A 15,391-nucleotide genomic window follows, 5' to 3' on the forward strand; every position below is an offset into this window, starting at 1 on the left:
TTGCCACAATGGCGAAAAACAATCTGAGGATGGAGAGGATGCCCATGCGCACTGTAGTCCAGGGGAGCAGTCACCTATCTCGTGATACTTCGAAGACTCTTCCAAGACAACAACGTGCAATCATCCGGACCCAACACTAGGCGGCGATCTATGATAAGATATGAATGTCAGCAGCCCTACATGCCAAGAACAGATGCATACTGGTAAGTAGCATTTTCCTTTCAATTTCCTGCTAATATAAAACTGCATGATGTCAAACAATACTTAAGTATTTGTTACATTTTAACAGGATCATAAAAAAACAATTCATATAGTTGTTGGCCTGGACCCCCCAAATCCTTAGATGACACTGGGTACAGAGACAAAAGTCAAATATAAAGAAAGCTAACTTTCCGAGGGGGGCCCTTGGAAAGTAGGGGCCCTGGGCAATTGCCCAATTTGCCTATGCCTTAAAACTTCTCTGCTGATGATGTTTTCAGACTTTGAAAAAACAATAAAACCACTTAGCGCAGGACTATGCACAGCAAGATAATCTACAAAGTATGCCCAGTTGCAGATCAAGTATTACAGGTGAGTTACTTCTTCATACCGTTGTACACCAATCTAAGCTTCCCCCCCATTATGTTTACAGTCTGTTACGGGCTTGGAATGGACTTTCTGAAGGGGGTCTCATCTGTGAATTCTGACAACATCAAACATTTTAGTGGCTGCACAAAGATCTTTGGGAGTCTGGCCTTCATGCAAGATAGCTTCCTTGGGTAAGTATAGAATGTGACTTGGATGAAAGCAGTGCTTAATGTGAGCTGGTGGTTTCCGTTGCTTGTCACCGACACTTAAATGTCAACACTGGTGCTTGTGACAGTCTGCCACAAGGTAGAACTGTCTGGCCAATTTCAAGATGACCACAACAGCAGTCAATTATTAATTCAATATACATAAAAAATTACTATTACCTGCTGCCCAAGCCATTCTTATAGCTTTTGGGGCCTGGAATAGTCCGAATTGTCACACTTGTAGGAGTGTGATGGTTGGTAGTTGTGTTGTTACTATCAATGACAGCGCTGCCAGGGCAATGTGTGGTGCACGCTGCAGCGGTATCTTGGCGAGAGCCCAGGCACTAAATTTGCTTACAAATTAAGCATGGATGAAAGGGGACCAGACCGGCATAGGGGAGGCAGTTGATCAGGTGTGCTGATCCTGTACAAGGAGGACAAGTGGTGGAGGGCTGGTGAGGCAGGTAGCAGGAACTCCAGTTCAACACTGAGGAGGCAGGTGACGAGGAGGAAAGGTTCATCGGTGCAACAAGCATAGGCATTGAGCTGAATCTGCACAGCAATTAATACACAAAAACTGGTGGGAGGCGAAGGTAAGACATTATTTGTAATATTTCCTCACTTAATTATCTGTACCAATGCAGTACCTGTCTTGGAGAAAGAGATCCCTCTTTTGAGGCCCTATACCCTGAAGGAACAGACCTTAAAAGGATGAAGGCAATTACTCATCGAGGTGACTTGCTTCTTCATTGGGCCCTTCCTCCACCATGTGACTTCAGGTCGACATGGTGGTCTTCCCCTGGAACTCTTTTGAAACAAATGGAGGTGTGTATGCCTTCCTCATTTGAGATAGCAGGAGAGGGTTGAGAGAGATGTATTTGTCCCTCGATATCACCTGATTAACATAGGTATAATCAGGGAACTGTATAATGTAGCACGCCCCCACCCTACACATGTGTACTCCTTTTTAGGTCGAGCTTGGGCTCTGCAAAGCATGCTGTATTTGAGTATGGACTTGAAGATCCGCCCAAACCCTCCCATATTTTTCATTGGCTTATGTCACTGTCCTTTGTAAATGGTGGCTTCTGATTAGTTAAGAGGCTTGTTAGTCCTCCCCATGTACCGACTTGTCTTTATTTGTAAGCTCCCGTGAGGACTGGCCCTTTTACTTCTGTTGTTACAGGGTATGTCTTATTTAGTCTGTAAGCACTGTTTTATTTAATGAGTTTCTCCTACTGCAGGCACCACATGCTTTCCTGCGACATACAGAGTGCCATACGTGCTGTCACTTTCCAAGCACCCCGGGACAATGATGGCCGCCTCTTTGAAATAAAATAGGTCTCGCATTTACAAGAGTTTCAGCTATTGTATTGTAATGTGTTATTTATCAAAACAGATAAATAAAAGGCATTGTCATTTACAAGGCCAATAGCTTAAACTCTCGCAAATGCAAGATCTATTGCATTTCAAATGCTTGTGCTAGGTACCATAGGATCCCACCATTTAGGATGGCACATACCTCAAAAGAACCACAGAGAGAGCCCACCGAGTGCAACCTGATGTCACCACGGTGAGGAGGGGCCAATGGGGAAGCATGATATCTTGGCGATTGAGGGCCTTCTTTCTTTTTAGTGAAGACACTTAAAGTTGTTCTGGTCCCTGACGGTATAAGCCCTCAGAAGAGGGATATTGGTATCTCTTTCTCCTGTGCCCGGTACTGCGTTCTTATATTGAATCAATCCAGCCCAAAGGAGACAATTGATTAGATGGGCCAATCCACCTGGGAGAGAATGTCATCAATGGACTTCCTGTGCCAGAGCTTGCTTGTGCTAGTGTAGTTAGGGCATCAGCCTTCATTCAGGGAGGCACAGGCTTGGCTTTATATGTGCCGATGAGGTGGGTTCTTAGACAGAGCTGGGGTGGGGGAGATGAAGCTAATGTTTTTCTTCCTGACTCTTTTTTTATTCTATATTTCTCTAGCACTACTGACTCCAAAAACCACAGTGGAGCCCTGGACCCGGAGCAGTTGAATGTTTTCAGGGATCTTCAGGAGATCACAGGTATGAGAAATGCCACCTTCCTTTAAGACATATGGACAGCAGGATCTCTTTTTGGGCTGCCTTTGTTCAGCGTTTCCTCCAGAGATAAGTCTCACCCACTAATTGGCTAAGTAGAGAAATTGCTCACATCTTACCCCCTCACCCTCCCAAAAGCAAGACCTCTCATGTCTCTCTTCCCTATCCTTCCCTGGGTGCTGTTTTTGCTTCTTTCCTACTGGAGGTTACAGGAGTGTCAGCTTTCCCATATACCCTCTTTAAGAGCCTTCCCCACAGTTTCTAGAGGTATCTTCTTCCTGTTCCGGAAATGACTTGTTTACCCTACCTAGGAGCAGCCCCCTACTCCTCCTGGGTTAACTTCCTCCTATGTCCCTTACGAGCCTTGCGGGCTGGCACAAAGTCCAGTTTTAACAAGATGCTAAAAGAACACATCATATTGCAAAATATATGTCTAGTAGAGAGTAGGTTGGCCCCAGTGTGGAATGTGTAGCAGAGAGTAACCTGTTCCTCCGCTGTGTTTCAGGCTATTTATACATTGAGTCTTGGCCGGAGACTTTGTCCAACCTCAGTGTGTTTGAGAACCTGAAAGTGATCCGTGGGAGAACCCTACACAGGTGAGTGTTTGGAGAACCCGTGGCTGGAAGTGAGTTGCTACACAGGGACCCACGAGCTGGGTGACGCATAAGTAGCGGGTGACTTACAAACATTCTCCTGCTTGGATGATCCCTGCAGAGGTTCAGCCAGTCCTACTCTATGTGTGTGAGTGCTATTCTTAATAACTGCAGTGTTTTTTTTACCTTTGTGCTCTAAATTTATCAAAATGCTCTAAATAACTCTAGGTGAGGTTGATATATTGTGTGTTGTAAAGGGTATGTTTGAATGATTCTGTCTATGCTGCAGTGGAATAATGTTGTGGGTAAGATGTGTTGGCTCTTCCCATGCTGTAGTGGAATGTTGATATTGGAATGTTGCTTTTGAAAGCGGAGAGGCAGTTGATGGTCAGGCTGCTCCCTGTCGGCCATAATCCCGGGTGCTCAATACATTTCCTCCCTACCTGTGTTCTGCACCTCCCGCCATTGTTTCAGAAATCAATCGTATAACCTGAACGTCACATAGGCTTGTCTGTCTGTTAAGTAACCTCTTGGCACAAAGCTTCCTTAGGAAAAGAGTGCACTTGTATTTCATGCAATCCTTTGGGTTGAATACTTGGAGCTGATGGAGGTGTCAAGAGAGAGGCAGGTAGGTTGCAAAGATCCAGCCCCAACCCCAGCATGCCCTTCCTGCTGGTAGTAGCTTCATTAAGAGAGTCTTCCCCTGAGAAGAACATCTCTCTCCACACCCCTAGAGTGCCCACTGCCTGTAGCTAAGTTCTTATTTTCCTCTGCTTCCTCTTTTTTCAAGGCTGATGTATATTCTGTCCACCCTGATGCAAATGCAACCATGTATGACATTCTACAGGTTCCTCTGTATAATGGCAGGTGTGCCTGACATGCACCTGGCTATTCCCAAGGCTTTTCAGGCCCAAAACCGGTGGTTTTGATAAATATACCACCTCTGGGAAATTGATTCTAAATCTGGTAGACCACAGAAGAGAAATGGCATTACTTGGATGTGCACAGTTGCCTGCTCCCAAAATACATCTGGGTTGTTGGAATATTGAGTAGAAGCCATATAAAACTGAATCATGGTCTCAAGATGTTTATATTTTACAGTTATTTAGAGTTGTTTCAATAGCCATTTCAAACAGTCTGGGTGGTTGTGCAAGTCTCGAAAAGCTTTAGAGTGAGTGTCATGTCAGAGTTAAGTGTGAGTCTCTCGATGTGGCCCCAGCTTTCTGGAAGTATTTCACTCAACACACATTGGTTGTTCTTTCAGGCAAGCTACTCCTGGGTTCTAATCCCATCTTTATTGTTTGTTTTAGGGGAGCCTATTCATTGACAGTCCACGGTCTCTCCATCACCTCACTGGGGCTGCGCTCCCTGACGGAGATCAGCAGCGGCCTGGTGCTGATCCACCAGAACCCCCAGCTCTGCTTCATGGACACCATCCCCTGGGCCTCCATCCTCAGAAACCAGCACCAAGGGCTACTGCAATCCAACAACATGGCTGTGGAAGAGTGCAGTAAGAGCACTTCATTGTGGGGACTCCATAGAGACCTGGGCAGGACTGTGGGTGGACTTATTGCATTGGATGGGGTTTTCTCTTTGACGAAGGGTCCGCAAAGTTCTGTAGGAGAATGCAGAGATTGGTGGGAATTATGTCCCTATCCAAACAAAGATAGCGAGAGTCTAATACATCTGGACCTCAACTCTTCTTTCATGTTAGTGTCTTCTAGTCCGCCATCTTTAGGTCCAAACTGGCACGCAGCAGAAGGGGGCTGTTGAGCATTGAGTTATCAGGACGTCAGTTCTGCTTTCAGCGTAATGTACTTTTGGCCTGCATCTATCGGTGAAGCAGCAAGGCAACACATTAGGGCTCTATAAGGGTATTGAATTGAGTTTTGGATCCCCATCTTCAGGAGTTAGAACCAATGGGTTATGCAATGTAGTAACAAGTTAGATGACATTAGTCGCAAGTATAGGCAAGGCAAATAGGACCTGCCACAGTGGCATTATCAAACCTTTTAGCTTTAACATTGGATTTTACATCAGAGAAAAGAAAAAAATATGATGATGCATTGTGACGCATACACATATATGCCTGATGATGCTATGGCAGTAACCATGTGAGGAAGCAGATGTGCCTATACATCGCCATACATACACTCATTATGAAGCAATTGCCATTTTCTTTTTATTTTAATTTAGCATTTTAAAATGGTGGACAGCTGTCTTGGAGTGGAGAAATAGAAAAAATATATAAGTGATAAAAAGGCACACTTTATAAGTTAGTAGAAGCCATGCAGCAAATTCTAGCTGCTTGGCTCTCCCAAAAAGAAAAATTAATTGAAAAAACAAAGGAAAGAATACGACACAGGAGGATGGGCAAGGTTGGAGAAGGCGGTGGGTAAAGTAAACGTTGACGAGCAGCAGGGAGTTGGAGCAACTGAGGTGCTTTGTGGGGGATTGTTTAAGTAAGCAGGACGGGAAATGGTGGGGGCAGCAATTGACAAACTTGTGGCTGAGCAATGTGGAGAGATGGGGTGCTCAGCATGGAAAAGGGCTGCACATGGAAAAGAGAGCAAAAAAACACATGCACTCTCATGGAGTAATTAAAACAAGAGAAAATCATAGTTCCCTGGTGTGAAGCCATGGAAGGATACAAGTCATCCAACTAAAAGGTTACTAAACAAGCTATGCTCCATGTGAGTGACAACCCTAATGAGTGGAAGGAAATCTATTGACTAAGATTCTAGCAGATTGTTAAGAAAGCGAACCAATTGTAAGCAGTGGGTTGACCAAAAGCCCGCTGCAAGGATTTGTGTTGTCCACCATAGGTCTTCGACAACAGAAAGGTAAAGCTGTTTGCAAGACCTAAAAAGGGCACACAGTGAGAACTCTAGGAGTTCTGTCGGGAACTTAAGAGCTTTGTGCCAGATTTAGTTCTTGGTGGATGGGTTACTCAGTCACAACGGTGAAGTTAATCCCGCCCACCGAAATATAAATCCCATAGGATATCCATCACCTTTGCCAAGATCTAAATCAGGTCCTTTGTTTGTAGTCAGAATTGGAGGGCTACCAGGCTGTGCAGTGGACAGACGCTATATGGGGTACATTTTAGATTCCGGCCTCCCTCTCTATGCCCTGACAGAATGCCATCAATGGCATTTTGGGTCATGGTTTCAACCCTTCCTTGCTCAGGCCCTTAGCTAATGCTTCTCTGTCTGAGCCAAATTCCATCTACATCATAACCAGCCTGGGCCCCATGTTATCCTTTACTGTCTCAATTCCAGGATGGCAACTATACCTCATGTGCATGCATTGTTGATTCTGCTGTTCCACTCTTAAACATACCTCTTCTCTTGAATGATCACCTTGTACACATGGTCCATGTTTCAGCCATTTAGTCTTCCCTTAACCATGTTCAAGCACTAGCATTGTTCAAATCTCTTATTCATCATCAAAACCTTTTATCCTCTGTATCCTTCCCCTTCGCATTTATTTCTTCCCAAGCATCAACATCTTGGGCCCCTCTGTTCCCAGTTGTATGTCCTCTGTAGTGCAAGGATTGGGCTTGTGTCATCTCTGGCACTGACATCCTGGAGTCTGAATCATCTGCCACCTTCTCAGCTAAATCTTCCAGCCTGGAAGTCAGTGTAAGCTGACTCCAGAGCTGTTACAAACTGTTTCGGCTTGTTTGTTCCGCATCCACCCGTCCTGCTCCATATTCTCTTCACCTGCACTAACTTCCCTTGTCTACTCCATTTTTTCTTAGAACTTGCTGGGCTGGCCTGCTTCTCCCTGTGTGCCAATGGACAGTGCTGGGGACCAGGCCCCACCGAGTGTGTCCTCTGCAACCGGTTCCTGCGGGGGCAGGAGTGCGTGGAATCCTGTAACATCCTGGATGGGTAGGTGGCTCCTGAAATGGGTTGATGGCAAAAAAACTATTTCTTTATCCCACAAACAGAGCACATGGCCGATTTAAGAATAGCTGAAAAAAGATATAGGAAAGTAACTGTTGGTGCAAAGAGTAAATATATATCACCAAACAAAGAGTCCAGGCTAGCAATTTGGTAGTAAAGTGTTGGAGTCATCGTAAATGATCCTGCACCATAAGCCCTTCAAGCCACATTAACAAATGGTGGGTCAGGATAGCCTAGATTCTTAATCAGAATAATATATTCTAGTTGTTAGGTAACCCCAAAAGTAAATGCAAATGGGGATTCTATCTCACACATTTTTTAGATATTTTTCAGAGGGGCTCAGGGAGCACTAGATTTAGTCAAATGAAATATGTATGCAGGTTAGCCTCTCTCAGAAGTAGATATATGGGTTCTCACGTACTAACATTATTAATGTTTGCAATTGCCAAATAGCAAATTTTTGCAATTCGCTATTTGGTAAATCGCAAATACTAATGTACTAAAGTGTGTTTTACATTTTTTGCGATTCCTAGTGGGTCGCAAATAGATCTACCTCATGAACATTAATGGGGTAGGTCTTAGTTTACGACCCATTGGAAATCGCAGGAATCACAGGGATGGTGGCCTGCTGAGGTAAGCAGACTCCCATGTCTGTAGTCGCTTTTAAATAAAGCAATATTTTTTTAATAAATACAGCCTGTTTTCCTTAAAGGAAAACAGGATGGGCCCCCCCCCCCCCTCTAAAAAAAGTTTCTTTAAATTTTTTAAGAGTAAGCAGTGTTCCATGGGACCACTGCCGGCTCTTAAAAATATTTTTTACCCATTCTCAATGGGGAAGTGGTCCCATCAACTCAGCTTTGAGTTGGTGGTAAGGTTCGAATGATTTGCAACCACATTTCGATCGCAAAACATATGTACACACACTATTCATATTTGTTATTACGAAGGGATGCGCTAAACACGCCCATTTCAAATACCGAATTGCAAACACAAAGTGCGACTAGCTAACGTGTTACAGAAATGCAGTCTGTTTTGTACCAATGTAAAAAACAGATTGCATTTCTGTAAAAGCAGTTTTGCGGTTGAAAACGGCCCAATCTGCCATTTCTGGCTACAAAAATGCTTTGTACATGTGGCCCATGGAGCCGTAGAACTTGAATCTAGATTAAGACCTTCTGCTGGAAAAGCCTGAACTAGATCCAATTATTCTTTGTACACTAGGACCTCCCAGCATCTCCCGTCTGATGAAGTACTGAAAAAGATGTGAAATTCTGCCAGGTTGGAATTAGACAATCACATGTCCACAAGACTGCTGATAATATATACATATATGTAGGCACCCACTAGAAATTGATGCACAGGTTGGAGAAGTAGTAAATAATGGAACTTTAAGGTGAAGTTGTGAGGCTGTATCTGGCTGAAATTGAAACTTGTTCATCAGCTTTTCCTGGTGCTAGATGCACAGACCAATGCTTACTTTGAGCCAGTGGTGTCCTGGGCTCGGCACTGGCACTTAATTGTCAACACTGGCACTTATGACAGCCTGCCACATACATGGTGGTGCTGTTTGTCTAGTTTAGAGATGAGCACAATAGCAATTGTTTATTAATTCAATATACATTAAAATGACTAATACCGGCTGCCCAAGCCATTCTTATGGTGTTGGGGCCCTGGAATAGTCTGATTATCTTACTTGTAGGATTGTGATGGTTATTAGTTGTGTTGGTACTGTCATTGGTAGCGCTGACAGGAGCAAAGGGCGCTGGAAGCTGCAGTGGCGTCCTGAAAAGTGTCCTGGCACTTATTTTTTTTACAAATTACTCACTGGTCCAGAGCCTACTGAAAGCGGGGAGGGTTTCTTGCTTGCAAAGGGAGCATTCTTCCTGCAGGTAAAAGCAGACATAAATAGACTCCATCTCAGACCTGGAGTAAGTCCAGCACCACACATGATCAACCACTGGTACTACAAAACCCTCCCATAGAAAATAATGGAGAAAGGAAATAATGTTAAACGAATTTTACTTTATGTTGCGTTTCTCAAACGATTGTGTTTTTGAACACAAACAAAGGATGGCATTGGGTCATTCCCTGGCATTCCTGAGTTCTAGGATTGGAAAGCATGACCAAAGGCAGACTGAAAACTCATCTCCCAACCAGACTTTATTTATACCATTATAAACTTTTGTTACTTGCTGTCTTGAATTGGTCTCGGTGGGATGCAGGACAGAGATAGCCAATTATAGCAAAACAAAAACTGGCAGTACCAGTCGGTCACAAGGTCTAAACCCTTAGCGGGTTCTGGTGGCAGAGTGGACTAATGCGTCCATTGTATGGGCCTGTGTTTGACCTCATGGCACAGGTTAAAATCCCGGACGGTCCCCTCAGCCTTTCATCCTTCTGAGGTCGATAAAATGAGTACCATTGAGTTGGGTAACAATAAACATCTGTTATTCAGCGCCACTACACCCGTGGGTGTACGTGCGCTTTACAAATACACGTTATGGAAGTTCCACATGCCCCTTGCTGACACCGTCATATATCCTGTAGCCAACACTTTGAGTAAAGAATGGTGCTAATCATGCCCAAATGTAACGTCAAATTTCCAGTAACCCCAATAGGTGAATCAACAGTACCCGATAATGCGAGAAATAGGCCATTCACTACCTTAATAAGAGTGAACTCAAGGTAAATTCTAATAAGAGAAGTGATGACCATTGACACAACAGCTAAATATGAAAATAATAAAAAACAAAAAAGCTTGGCCAAAAAGGGACAAACTCTATATTACCTGTGCATGTCTTGCATCAGAATCTATTAGGAGAAACATGGTTGACATAATAAAGATGTTGGCTCCAATGATCTGGTAAAACTGAATGGCTAAGCAATTTACAAAGCTTTATGTGTGTGTGAAAATCTGACTTCTATGCTGAAGTGTATGTTTAGTAATACAACAATAGTAGTACTACTGACATACTATAAAACGCGTTTCACAAACCTACGTGTGGAGGTCCCCAACTATGCATCTCGCATGTTTTATGTGTAGGGATCTCTGTCCAGACTGCGGAGATCTCCACACACATACATAAATGTTTTATTACTAAATGTGAGAGAGATAGAGAGTGGCTAGAAAATGAGAAAAACTTAGGGGTCGATTCCGATCCGGTAAAATGCGCTCCGAATCGTCGTACGGAGCGTTTTTTCCCCGTACGAATCGTACCCGTAAACGTCCCGTACGTACGACGAAGTACGATCCGTACCAGGAGCCGAACTCCGTACGAGTCGTACAGGACTCCGTACGACTCAAATCTCCGTACGAGTCTCACTCGGAACCCGCTGTACACGACATCACTACTGTTCGCGGCTGGTTTTTACGACCCAGCAAGTACAATTCGTGTCGGGTACGCACCGTACGACCCTTTTCCTACGGGAGCCGAAAACAGTCGTAAACGCAGAGTTCGCGCCGAAACAGGTACGGAACGCCCCCCCCTCGGGTACGGCACGTACCCCCCATGATCGCAGGGGTACGCGCCGTACCCCTGTGATCATGCGGGGTACGTGCCGTACACCCAGCGTACATGGGGTACGCTCCGTACCCCATGTACGGTGGGTGTACGGCACGTACCCCATGTACGCTGGGTGTACGGCACGTACCCCGCATGATCACAGGGGTACGGCGCGTACCCCTGCGATCATGGGGGGTACGCGCCGTACGGTGTGTAGGTGATCGTGCGCTTTTCCGTACGAATCGACGTGTACCGTACGAATCGCGCCCGGGTCGGACGATCGGGATCGGAATCGTCCGGTCGTACGGCGTCCGTACGAGTCGTACGGAAACGGCTCCGGATACAAATCGTACGGACGGGGATTTTACCGGATCGGAATCGACCCCTTAGAGAGGAGTATGGAGGTATTTGACGAAGGCTTAAGAGGTGTATAAGGGGAGACATGCGCCCACCCACAAAACAAAGCCCATTGCTATTCACAAACTACACTTCTAAAACTGCTACAGTCAAAAAGGTCCCAAAGCAGACATAAATATATGCCATCTCAGACCTGCAGTAAGTCCAGCACCACACATGGCCTACCACTGGTACCGCAATGCCCTCCCATAGAAGATAATGGTTAAAGGAACTTAAAATAACACTATATAACAATGGAAATAAATAACAATAACTATATATATATGCATTTGATTTAATAGTATTAAAAATATACCAAATGTAAAAATAATATTGAATGTTTATGTTCATAACAATTTTATAATTTGAAAAAATGTTAACATTTTCTCAAATAAATACGTAATTTACGTGTATGTTATGCATACGTTTTAGTCATTAATAATCACAAATAGATATACATATTGTATGTGGATTTTTAAATAAACCTTAAAATAAAATGTCATTTAATATATTTAAATTAAATAAATATTCATTTTAAAGTTAATAATGCAGCATCTTTTTGTTTTAGTCTACATTTAATTTAGATATATAAAATACATTTACATTTATATTTAACATACAGATATTTTTTAAAGCTTAATAAACCTTTTTACATTTCCTTATACTTTATCATGGGGAGATGTTGGCTATGGTGGTGGGAACCTCTTTCTAAATGTTAAAAGTTACTATTAGTAACTTTACACATAGATTTGACTCCACCCACTGTTTACACTTTGCCGTTGGAAATGGTAAATAGCCAAAAATAATAAATTTGCTACAAAGTGTTTGTGTAGATTTACTTACATGTAAATTTACCTTTGTGAATAAGTCACCAAGTGGTGGGAAGTAGACCTTTCTCAAAGCGTGGTTACACTTGTAAGTTTGTGAAGATTCACAGACTCTGAAATTGGTGAAAGTTCAGAAACTTGTCTCCAAGCCCTTTCCAGCATGGATATGGTTGGAAGTGTACCACTGTCAAGAGCAGAAACAAACGACTTTCTAGGGTGAGAAGGTGAAGGAAAACATCCACAAAATCTGTGAGAGTGTAGGAGAACAATTGTACCATTGCTCAGAGGTGCTGGAATGAATTTCACATTGTGTCATTGTATTAAATGTACAGTTACAAATAATTGGATACCTTTGCCAAGAAGTTAAAAGCACATCATAAAAAATTTCACTATTATGGCTATGAGCTACAACTGGCACAGACTGGCAAGAGGAACAATCTAGTAATTGAAAAAAGTGGGGCTTAGTGAGGACTACTGGGGCACTCTGTGACATGGACCTGGGTAGTCCAATAGGAGCGGAAGAGAAATATACTGTGATCTAGATGAGAGGGAAGAACATTCTGTTCTATGATTCTTGTGAGCGCATGGCTACCCGTAGGCCTCCCAGCGCTAGAACAGTCCTCATAATAGCCAGAACACCACTGAGGGGAACATTTGCTGCTAAAAAGCCAAGTTTTCAGGGCCATATGAAAAAAAAATGTGTTAGTCAGCGGATGGTGTTCAAGTGGGAGGGTATTGCAGAGTTGGAGGGCCAGATTAGATAATGAACGGCCTCCCTAACGATATTTCTTAATCTTGGGAGCCCGGAGCAAAGGAGCCGAAGAGTATCCGAGCGACCGCCCAGGAATGTATGGGGTGGCTAGTGATCTAAGCAAACGGGGGCCTCTCTTATGAAGTGATCTATGCAAAATGCAAAAAGCCTTAGATTGCACTCACTGCTTCACTGGAAACGAGTGTAGATGTTTCAAGGCCTATTTTGCCAATTGGTACCTTGGACGATTCATGAGGAGCCGAGCAGCAGCATGCAGCGTGACTGCAGCCTCTTGATCACGTATTAAGGGGAGCCACGGTACAGGGCATTGCCATTGTGCGAAATAATGAGATCCTGTATGATTAATCTTCTGGCTGAAAAAGGAAGGATATTAAGTACCTTTCTTAACAGTCTCAGAACACCAAAGCAATTCGTGGCAAGCTGCTTGGCCTGGTGATCCATTGTGAGGCTGGAGTTCAGCCACATGCCGAGCCTTTATCTCACACAATTATAGTTAGGTGCCTGTCCAAACATTCCGGAACAGGGGTAGGAATTTTCTTGCTGAGATTTTTCCCAATATCGTAACCTCAGTTTTGTCTTCGTTGAGCTTCAGATTACAGTTAGCCATCCATCTGGCTACTTCCTGGAGACAAGGGCCCGGACTGAGGTGCCTGGAGCTGGAGTTGGGGAAATTTAAATCACCAGCTGAGTGTCATCAGCATATGAAACCAGTGTCAACCCATGGGAACGCACAATTTCAGCTAAGTGGTGCATAGGAAGATTAAAAAGGGTGGGGCTCAGAGAGGACCCCTGAGGCACCCCACAGCTCAAAGGGAGGATGTCAGAGTGACAAGAGTGATCTAATCCATGGAATGTTCTATTCTCCAAAAAGTAGGAAAGAAATTTCAAAGCACAGTCGTCAATACCCACTCTGGTTATCTGATGGATGAGTGTGGCATGATCTGCCTTATCGAAGGCCTCATTGAGGTCTAAAAAAATGATGACTGCTTTACAGGGAGATCGGCTTGTAGTTACTCAGACAGAGAGGATCAAGGCGGGGCTGTCTTAAAAGGGGTTTGACCACCCCATGCTTCCATTGCGGGGGACCTACCCACTGGAAGGGGAAAGATTGAGCAGATCCACAAGGTGGAAGGAATACTTTCAGACCCTTGCCATTTGAATGTCTCTAATCAGAGAGCTCGCAACTGCTTAGAAAAATAAATAACATTCATAGATAAATAAAAACATAAAGAAGCAAAATTGAAAATTCTTAAAGTGTGAAGAAGTTTTAAATTGGAGGCTGGAAAGTAAGTTGATATTCTCAGGTTGATATGTAGAAGCATTGCAGGTACATACAATAGAGTATAGTATAGAGGATTGTTGGCCTCAATTGAATTTAGAAAAGCTCCACCATTCCCATTAAAATTAACCCTTCATTTTTTTCATATTTGTGAATGAAATAAAATATTTCACAATTGTTTGATGAATGCTTGTTTCTACATAATTCAGTATTGTTTTGAATTTCTAATCCTCAGAATTGTTTAGGCCAGACTCACCGGCTTCCAGTTGTGTTTCAGCCGGGTCCCAGGATCCTAAAAATGATCCAGTGGGGTTCCCAGATTCCACTGATGATTAAGTAGGGAACTGCTATCCTAGATAGTTTGTCAATTGAGTGTTAACAACCTTTTCTAGAAGATTGGAAGGGAAAGGACCCTTCATTTTTTTCATATTTGTGAATGAAATAAAATATTTCACAATTGTTTGATGAATGCTTGTTTCTACATAATTCAGTATTGTTTTGAATTTCTAATCCTCAGAATTGTTTAGGCCAGACTCACCGGCTTCCAGTTGTGTTTCAGCCGGGTCCCAGGATCCTAAAAATGATCCAGTGGGGTTCCCAGATTCCACTGATGATTAAGTAGGGAACTGCTATCCTAGATCGTTTGTCAATTGAGTGTTAACAACCTTTTCTAGAAGCTTGGAAGGGAAAGGATGTAATGTGATGGGCATTAATTGCTAAGGATTGTTTGGTCTGCAGGTATACATAGTTTATCAAGAGGGGTACAAATAGGGCATGCTTCCATGAGTCAGGACGTGTAGCAGACTGAGAGATAGATTACAAAGATTTGTTAATGCGGGGTATGTTGTCTCAAGAGCAAGGGTGAAGATGGAGGTAGGACAAAGATTTAGGAGGAGACAGACTCAATAGTATTGGCAAAGCTGGAACATCTTCCATAGAGGGGGTAAAAAGGTCATAAGGGTATTGTCTTTTAAGGAGCATGAAGGAGAGTTGAGGAAAGACAACTGATTCCAGGGAGGTTGTTCAGCGAAGCCAGACAGTATATTTTTTATTTGCTCTTGACAAAAAAACTGAATGGTAGGGAGTTCCTGACAAGGAGTAATATTTTTATTACATACCATAGGATTAAAAAAAACTTTCACAATAGAGATCTTCCTGGAGATGTTGTTAAAAGAGTCTATATGTTTAGGGATAAAGTGTATCATGGTGGATTGGATGAGCTGATAATAGTTTTTATGAAGGTTTTTGTTAGTTGACTGTGT

At 43.3% G+C, this 15,391-nt stretch overlaps 1 protein-coding gene across 1 annotated transcript in view; it reads left to right on the top strand.

Annotated features, from left to right (window-relative positions):
* ERBB2 (erb-b2 receptor tyrosine kinase 2) overlaps nucleotides 1–15,391 on the top strand; it is a 408,618-nt gene that overhangs the window by 309,877 nt on the left and 83,350 nt on the right. The window contains exons 9-13 of the mRNA XM_078645660.1: nucleotides 632–758; nucleotides 2,754–2,833; nucleotides 3,354–3,444; nucleotides 4,752–4,951; nucleotides 7,205–7,337. Coding sequence (XP_078501786.1) covers nucleotides 632–758; nucleotides 2,754–2,833; nucleotides 3,354–3,444; nucleotides 4,752–4,951; nucleotides 7,205–7,337 — 631 coding nt within the window. The remainder of the gene's footprint in view (nucleotides 1–631; nucleotides 759–2,753; nucleotides 2,834–3,353; nucleotides 3,445–4,751; nucleotides 4,952–7,204; nucleotides 7,338–15,391) is intronic.

This window comes from Lissotriton helveticus, chromosome 5_1, assembly GCF_964261635.1.
Source record: "Lissotriton helveticus chromosome 5_1, aLisHel1.1, whole genome shotgun sequence".
In the NCBI taxonomy this organism is placed as follows: Eukaryota; Metazoa; Chordata; class Amphibia; order Caudata; family Salamandridae; genus Lissotriton; species Lissotriton helveticus.